This window comes from Palaemon carinicauda, chromosome 1, assembly GCF_036898095.1.
Source record: "Palaemon carinicauda isolate YSFRI2023 chromosome 1, ASM3689809v2, whole genome shotgun sequence".
Classification (NCBI taxonomy): Eukaryota; Metazoa; Arthropoda; class Malacostraca; order Decapoda; family Palaemonidae; genus Palaemon; species Palaemon carinicauda.
Window position 1 is genome coordinate 130,844,029 of NC_090725.1, and position 9,823 is coordinate 130,853,851.

General features: G+C 38.3%; 1 protein-coding gene across 1 annotated transcript; it reads right to left on the bottom strand.

Moving 5' to 3' along the window:
* Positions 1-3,246: 3,246 nt before the first annotated feature.
* On the bottom strand, positions 3,247-3,711 carry LOC137659918 (uncharacterized). The gene has a single exon (XM_068394701.1). The coding sequence runs from the start codon at positions 3,709-3,711 to the stop codon at positions 3,247-3,249; it is 465 nt and encodes a 154-aa protein (XP_068250802.1).
* Between the last annotated feature and the right edge of the window lie 6,112 nt (positions 3,712-9,823).

Sequence of the window (9,823 nt, forward strand, 5' to 3'; positions counted from 1 at the left end):
AAACCCGAAAAGCGATAACGAATTTATATTCAAACAGTTGATGGAAACATGGAAAAAAGTTCCAACAATGGATCCTCCCTAAAAAAAGACATGCAGGTGAAATAGGGTTCCCTGCCCTACAGAAGCTAAGTGTAAGTGGGTCATCTTGCACGAGATATGCAGATTTTAGGCAACCAATGAAGACCCAGTCTTCTTTGCCACAAATGTTGATTAGAAAGCCAACATTTTGAAAGGGATAATGAGTAAATGGCCCATGTAAGAGGACGTCAGCTGTAGCTTGCTAGTGATGGAGTTCATGAAGACATACATTGTAGTGTTTAATACTTGATGTATGTGTTGCTTTGCTAGGGCCTTGTAAGTCTGGTGGCAGGAAGTAATTTTCCCAAAACATGACTTAGGTGCTAGGAATTGTCACAGGAAGATGTAGAGTAAAAAATCTTATGCAGATATGACCAGCGGGTTGCCATGCATCATTTCAGCTACAGAGATATCCCTTGTATCTTTAGTAGGGGTCCTTAATCCCAAGAACACCCAGGGAAGATAAGTAAGAGATTATTTATATTTTAGATAATTGCAGCGGGACATCAAGGCTGCTTTGTGGGTACAATAAAAACGTTCAACCAGATGGCTCAGTCACTCACTGTCCAAAGGAAAAGGCAACCCTTTTGGCTGATGTTTTTGACAGTAAACAGAGTAATGAAAAACTTGAACTTCCTCATTCCTGTTTTCCTGAGGCTAAACTAACTAGTTTAGCTTTTCGATCTCGTGAGATTAAAGCTCTGTTGATGGACCTTGATGCTTATGGAGGTGTAGACCCAAATGGTATTTTTCCTTTGTTTTTTATAAAGACAGCAGATTTCTTAGCTCCAAAGTTATCTGTTATTTTGCGCAAGTTAGCAAGAAGAGGAGCTTTTAGCACTAGTTGGAGAATTGGTAATGTTACTCCTCTATGTAAATGTGTTTGTGGTAGCTCAAGTCCCACTGATTACCGCCCAATTTCCATAACTCCAATATTATCTAAAGTTTTTGAACGTCTTCTGGCAAAACGTCTTAATAGGTTTGCTGAAGGTAATCATCTACTCCCTAGTTTGCAATTTGGTTTTCGTAAAGGCCTTGGAGCATGTGATGCCCTTCTTACAATCTCCAATGCTGTACAGAAATCCCTTGATTGTGGTCGGGAAGTTCGTATGATTGGCCTTGATTTTAGTGCTGCCTTTGACCGTGTTAATCATGAGGCCCTTGTTTTCAAACTGAAACAGTTGGGAGTGGGTGGGTCGTTTCTTAGCATTATTATTCATTTTTTAAGTAATAGATCTCAAAGAGTTGTTGTTGATGGGCACCATAGTGATTATAGGAATGTGATATCTGGTGTTCCACAGGGTAGTGTTCTTGGCCCATTACTTTTCATACTATATACACATGATATGTGGTTTGGCCTAGAAAACAAGCTTGTTGCATATGCAGATGATGCTACTCTCTTTGCATCAATTCCATCCCCTGAATGTAGATCTAGGGTTGGTGAATCCCTTAATAGAGATTTAGCTAGAATTAGTGCATGGTGCAAATTATGGGGTATGAAGTTTAATCCTAACAAAACTCAAAGTATGATTGTAAGTAGGTCAAGGACGGTGGTTCCTCAACATCCGGATCTCAGTATTGATAATGTTTCTTTAAATATGTATGACTCTTTCAAAATTTTAGGTGTGATTCTCGACAGTAAATTTACTTTTGAGAATCATATAAGGTCTGTGTCTTCTTCAATTTCACAAAAAATAGGCTTATTGAGAAAGTCTTTCAAGATTTTCGGTGATCAATCTATTCTGAAGAAGTGTTTTAATTCTTTCATTCTACCTTGTTTTGAGTATTGTTCTCCTGTCTGGTCTTCAGCTGCTGATTCTCATCTTAATTTGTTGGACAGAAACTTACGGTCTATTAAATTTCTTATTCCTGATCTAGATATTAATCTCTGGCACCGTCGTTCAATTAGTTCATTATGCATGTTGCATAAGATTTTTCACAACTTTGACCATCCTTTACATTCAGATCTCCCTGGACAATTCTATCCTATTCGTAATACTAGGCAGGCAGTTAATTCTAATAGCCAGGCCTTCTCCATCACCAGGCTCAATACTACGCAGTACTCTAGAAGTTTTATTCCAGCTGTGACCAAGTTGTGGAATGATCTTCCTAATCGGGTGGTTGAATCAGTAGAACTTCAAAAGTTCAAAGTTGGAGCAAATGCTTTTTTGTTGACCAGGCAGACATAGTCTTTTTATAGTTTACTTATGACATATTTGTTTTTGATGTTGTTGATAGTTTATTATATGACATGTCTGTTTTGACGTTGTTTCTTATTTTAGAATGATTTATTGTTAATTTGTTCTCTTCATTTATTTATATCCTTATTTCCTTTCCTCACTGAGCTATTTTTCTCTGTTGGAGCCCCTGGGCTTATAGCATCTTGCTTTTCCAACTAGGGTTGTAGCTTGGATAGTAATAATAATAATAATAATAGGGCTATAGGTAGTTGCCTGATGAAGGTTGTTGCCTACGAGAATCACTGATGACTACCATAATTGACAGGTGAAAGTTAAGTTGTCCACCTGTCAGAAGTAATATGCTCAGGGATACCATATCTAGCTATCCACCATGAGAGTAAGGCAGATGTATATGAGGAGGATGTTCCACTTTACATAGGGATGACTTCTTGCACTTAAGTGGAGTAGTCAATGACAGTCAAAAGAAAACAGTGTCCTTGTGATGTGGATAGGGGATCTACTACACTGACGTGAATCTGGGCTAAACGATGCTTAGGTTGAGGAAAGGTACGTACTTCTGAACCCGTGTGTCAATGTTCTTTTAAACTTTGATATGAAAGACAAGCATGGTCGTAATCCTTAGCATCCTTATTAATAGCCAAATGAACTTCGTCTTCAGCAGCTGTGCACTAGATTGGCGCGAGGGATGTGAGAGGCCATGGATGAAATCAGACACATGCCAGAGTATTGGCAGTGGTATGCATGGTCATAGCCTACTAATACTGACTTTAGAGAAAAGGGTGGCATTAGAGTCATCGAGGGTGATTACTTCCCAACAGAGGGATGTGTCAGATGTTCTGCATACTTGGTACTATGGATTAACTTGTTGGGTGAATGATGGCCAATAACAGGGCATCTGGAACAACAATCATTTTCCTAGGGAAGTTTATTCAGCCATGGTGGAGCGATGTTGGCATTGATGGGCGGGCTAGGACCTTTGATCCATGAGTTTGACGAAGTGCTTACCTTTTAAGAAAGAGCGAAAGTAACGGATAGCCAAATACACCGTCAACAATTCATGGTCAAAGGCAAAGATAAGGAGAGGGGCATGTGGCACGGGAAAAGTGAGAGCAGCAGCAGTTGACAGGGACTTCTTAGTTCTGCAGAAGGCTGCTTCCTGAATAGGGCACCGTTTAAGGTCTTTTGGCTTGGTCTTGAGTGAAGTGTTGCAGTGGCCAAGAGGGATGGTGATGTCTGACAGCAACCAGTGATAATAGGTTATTATGACCATGAATTCTGCCAGTGCTTTGATGGCCGAGATCGTGGCGAAGTTCTGAATAGCTGATAATTTCTTATGGAGAGGGTCGACATCTTCAGGAGTGATGCGGTGGCTAAAAACAAAACTTCCTTGGCGCCAAAAGTATACTTGTTGTACTGTACTACAAAACTTCATTTTTAGGCTTAAGTGACAGAAGTGTTACTCTCTTTAGCTCTGTGGGAAGTGAATACAAATCTGTCGTAACTTACCCTTAAGTGGAGGGCCCTTAAGATGTCATCCATGAAGTATTTTAAACAAGGAGTAATTGAATGTGCATGTACTGAAGGGTATCGTGATGGTGGTCTTGGGGATGTCTTTCATGTTCATGGGCACCTGATAATAGTCGAGAAGAGCTACACTTTGTGCAAGTAGGAGGTGATGTTGGCGATGTTTGGGGAGGTGCTAGTAATTAGGTTCTGTCAGCATGCTCAGACACTTGTAATTACCAGAAGGGCGGAGGGAGCCATCCATCTTCAGGATGTTCTGTAAGGGTGAAGACCATGCGCTCTAGGCCTTTTGGCACATTTCTTCCATTCTGGTGAATGTTATTTAGTGGCTACCAAACGATCCAGGGCCAGACGCCTGAATGTGGCAAACTCTGAAGGTCCTGTTGTCTTGATGTGTTAACAGATACCAGGAACCGTGAAAGTTTAACGAAGTTCTTGAAGGAACAGTTCCGGGTACAATGTGAGGAGGTGGGAGTAGGCCTCTTTGGGTACACTGATGTGGAGTACGAAGGCAGAGGGGGTGTATTGAAGGAGTGTTGGCTAGTATGAATCTAAGCCGACTAGAAGTCGATGTGCCACATTAACTAGGAGGGGTAAATGGGCGAGGATATCCGCACCAAATACCGGCAATGTTATGTCGGTATCGAAGAACTTCCTTTATCAGCCACCAAGCAGATGTCAGTAGGCTAAGAATGACTTCATCGTGTCCTGGAGAGGGACATTGGTAGAAGGGAACGGTAAGCAACAATGTCTACCAAAATACGAAGATCTTGTTAGTGACTGAGAAGGCCAGTGGCTACTTACAAGTGATTTTTGGCCACTGACAACCGTACACACATTTCTTCCCACCAGCCCAAATCTAAAGTGGTAGTAGCAGAACTGCGGATGATGGGTGTAAGTAAGTGTAAGTAGTTTTTGTTAGTTACGGTATGAGAGAGGAAAGACATAAATAGATGGTGGTCAGTTTTGTCTCCAATTCAGCATGTGATGGGGTGGGCGCCTGTGTCTTACTACATTCGCATTAGCTTTGGTCAGCATTAAATAGTTGTCTTTATCATGAGTGGAGGCGTTAATGGAGGACTTGAAGGCTGTCCATAAGGTTGTTGACTTTGGCCATCAGCTTCTTTATGGACAAGGTATCGACATCGATGGCAGGGTGAAGAGGTTCCGGTAGGCATTGCCCAAAGGGCACGAAGAAGTTTCACATCCCAAGGAGAGCTGTCTGCGGCTGATCCTTTCCCTGAAGGAAACTGAAGCCTTTTGGTCCCCCAACGGCTGTTGATAGAGGTGAAAAAGCTTGGCATTATAGGTGGATGGTGATGATGAGTACTGCTCCAGGATGTATGTTGTAAGGGTGTCATACGCTATTGGGGCATCCCCTAGTGGCAAACACAATCACTGATTCTTGGGAAAGCATCCTTGGGGATCACCATAAGCACATAGTCTGCTTTGCTCCTTAAGTGAGTCATGTCCTTGATAAGAAACTGAACTTCGGCGCACTGGATGCAGGGGAATGCTGCTATGCTGGTGCAGGACGGAAGTCTCATCGATATAGCATCAGTCAAAGAGTCAGGGTAAGTGAGTAGCATCGTAATAGGGGTAGGGCGCAGCGAAAGACGAAAAGGTGGTGGGGAGCTGGTCCTCCAAAAAGGCAAGGTGGCTGTAAGTTGAGGAACACAATAGCACATAAACTCCAACTATATGAAACATGCAATGGCAAGGTTAATCAGTTTATATATATATATATATATATATATATATATATATATATATATATATATATATATAACCAAAAAATTCTATTTATGAGTATTTACTAATTTATCTCCCGTCTTTTTTAACTTCTGTTTACCAATATAATTAAAAATTTAGTATTTCTTTTTTTTCATGCATTATTCCCCTCAATTAACATCAATTTTCTTTTATACTGAACCCTGAAATACCTTATACTACGGATATATTAATATATTAAACCTTTGAGCTTTATATATGATTTTCGAAATTTATCAGAATAAAACTAAACATGAATAGGAGTAATATGATTAAACTTGCCCAAGGACTTATGGTTCTATTCATATAATCGTGCACACCGACCTTGCATTATTGAATCAGTTTAATGAAGGCCTTGCACAGGGATTAGTGCCCGGGTATCATAGCAATATTTATAATCCCATGAGGAATCTTAATTGCGCAAAAGATTTTATGGAAGATTCTTCAGCAGTTGAGGAATATTTTCTGAATTATCAAGTACGATACAGGCTCAACGAAAGTAGCGATCAATTTTTTATTACAGATTTAAATTTTATATTTTATACAAATATGATTAATTTAGTCTTTTAGTACGTTGAGGTATTTGAATATATCTTTCACACAATATATATATATATATATATATATATATATATATATATATATATATATATATATATATATATACATATACACACACACACACACATATATATATATATATATATATATATATATATATATATATATATATATATATATATATATATATATATATGTAATAGTTAGTTATTACATGTTTAAAACACATGACGTAATATGTCATTGTGGAAGAAGAAGCTAGCGTGAGATTTGCTGTAGTCAGATAAAATCACAACAGGATGTATTTTGCATCTCTCAGCAATGTAACATTTTTTCTGAAGCATAAACACAAATGCATACCGTGTGGAAGATTGTGTCGTCACCGGATGCAGGTGTCTTCCTAGACGAATGTAAAGTTTACATATTGTGTTTAAATGCTGAGACAACTAAACATACGATATCTGTGATATCGATATTTTAGGCAGTTTTTATCTATACTTCACCTGAATTGGTCATCCGACCAAACCAGCTATACTCCTGTGATGGAGATGTTTAACACTGTTGTTTTTAGAGAATAAACCATTTTAAAGTTACCATGCTGGACTTTAATTCAAGACTCAACATCTCAAACAACACATACTCAATGTGTGTTAATAACAGTAGCACACTAATAAATGGTAGCAGCGCTAAAACTCTAAGAATCAGAGAAAGATCTTCAAGAAATTAATAATAAGACTCTAAGAATTAGAGGAAGATCTTCAAGAAATCAAAAATAAAGCTGTAAAAACCAGAGAAAGATCTTCAAGAAATCAACAGTAAAGAATCTACAATTTTGACTAAGTATCATAGTCCATCGAAGACTAAAACATTTAATGAATGTTATACATACAAACTGATGAACTGGATCTTCAATCAACATCCTAGGAAACCCAAGGACTGACGTTCAATGCTTACAAAACATATCCAGGAAGAACTACATTCAACGGAAATTGGACCGAAACATTCACCCAAACATCAAGAGAGAGAGAGGGAATCGGACCGACACATTCACCCAAACATCAAGAGAGAGAGAGGATATGACGACATCACACAGAACCATATAAAGCTAAGCACAATTTTCATATTCATTTCAGTTTGAGCAGTGAAGTGTAGTTATCACGAGTCGTTAGTCGATTATTACCGGGGTGAGTGGTTTGCTTATCTTTTATTTTCCTTCATTAAAGGAAACTGTGTTCCATTCCGAATTCTCATCTAGAATTTTTTCTCTCTTTGTGCTAATTCCGTTTTCTTTCAGAAATTCCCGGGAAATGTCTTGGGATTAGTAGCATTGTTTTGGGGAATTGTGTTATAATCTTTATCATTGGGTGCTTATGCGTTTACGCAGTGGACGTCTGTATTCATATAGATATTTTGATAGAATTGCAAAGGGTCGAAGAGATAGGAAAAGAAGTACAGTAGTCATGACTTACCCTGTGAGCCCCATCCCTGGACCTAGTGGTGTAGGACAGATTAATCCTCTCCCGATTGTGACGCTTGTAAATGCCAGGTGTGCAATCCTTCCTTTTCAGGGTCGGGTTAATGGGTTCTTGCCTCAAAATGTGGAGTCATGGATTTCATCCGTCGATGCCCATTTAAATGCCAAACAAATCGTAGACCCTTTTGTACAATTACAAGAAGCTAAAAGTTTTATAGATTTTTCTAAGGGGGATGCGAGTGCGTATTTAAGAGGTGTTTCATTTCAAGAAGCAGTTACCTGGGATGATTTCAAAGTTAGGTTACGCGCGGTCTATGGGGGTGAAGAAGCCTTGGATGTAGTATTAACATTAAGAAATACACTTAATCAAGCCACTATGAATCGGCTTAATGTTATTGAGAGAGCAGCTCTCATAGCTGATAGGCTTAATGAATATCAAGATTTTTAGGTAATTCCACTTGGGTTACTAGAGATAACATCTCCGTGAAAGATTTTTTACGATTAATGTATTTAACTTGCATGACACTTATGTTGCCTGAAACTTTAGTGCGGTGTTTTGATAAAAAGTTAACGCCTGCAAGTACGGAATTGGATGTATATAAACAGATAAAGAAACACATGTCTAAGTGTCCAGACCTCGATCCAGTGTTAACTCAAGTTTTTGCAAAGAATGAAACGAAGCCACAACAAGTAAATGTAGTTAATAATAGTCAAGTTGCGGGAATGACGTGTTATAATTGCAAACGTCAAGGTCACTTAATCGCGGACTGCAGAACGAAATTCTGTTCGGTACATAATAGTTCGACTCAATCATATAGTCAGTGTTACTCGCGTAAGACACAACAGAATCCTAGAAATACACAGTCAATTCCACAGTCAGTTCCATATGGAAATGAAAAGAAAAATCCTCATTTTAACAATAAGAAGAAACGTCAATGTAGTTCAGAATCCGAAACAAACAAACACTTCTTCGAATAACGCTGAGCCTGGGTCGTCAAACCAGACCTCGCAAGGTCAGACTAATTTTCAGAATGTGCAGAGCAAAGCAAATACCACATAATTACCTCCAGTGGGGAAGAGAGTGATGTTGGGTCAAGGTCATTCATGTCAACATCAATAGTATTGAATAATCAATTTAATGTTTTATCAGATCATTGTGAGGCAATAGATTTTCCTATGAAACACACCGAATTAAGTAAAACAGTGCATGCTCCTGTAGATTTGCAACGAATTCATACAATAATAAGCCAAAATGAGTTACGGCCAACCTTATATGCTGTAAATTTAGAACACAAATCCTTTACGTTAGTTTTTGACTCTGGTAGTCCACGTAATATCATGGATTTGAGGACACATCATTTGTTGTTTTCGAACTTTCCGATAGAAAAATTTGGAGTAAGACTCTCGGGTATAGGAAATAATGAATTAAATGTCATAGGCATAACTCATGTTCAGTTCAGAGTCGGTAATCACACGTTTGCCGATACATTTGTTGTTGTAAAAAACATTAGTATGTATCCAGCTGTAATTATAGGATACCCATCTATGGGAAATCAAAACATTATCTTAGCCCCTGCCAATCACGGCGTGTATATCAAAGGAAAATTCTATAAGTCTTCTAATACCTTAAAATCAGTTTTGGATAAAAAGGAGATGACAAATGTAACCGTAACGTACGTTGAAGAACCAATAACTTGTCTCACTAATAAAGAAATAATATACGCGACCCAGCAGAATTCTCGTTCACCCGTAATATCATCTTGTACGGAATCTATCGAGCCAAACGTACCTTCGAATTTATTAGTGCAAATAAAGAAAACATTACTGGGATCTGAAATATTAATCCTTTCCGACACTTTGAAAACTAACGGATTGTCTGTCACACAAGCTATTTATACAGTAAGCTCACATCAACAATGTAATATTGAAGTCTGTAATCATTTAAATAACACTTTAGTAATTCACAAAAATCAACATATCTTGGATGTAGAAGTTTATAAACATCGTATTCTTACCGTTGCTGAAATCAATCACGCTCAATCAGTTGCGGATGAATCCCTTTTGCAATCTATTAAAATTGAAATCAATAAAGAAATTCAAGACGAAAAAATTCAGCAGAAAATTTTGGGACTTTTAACTAAATATCATGATGTTTTTTCCACTACGGATGGATCCTTAGGAAAAACAGATGTGATCGAGCATCAAATAAGGTTAA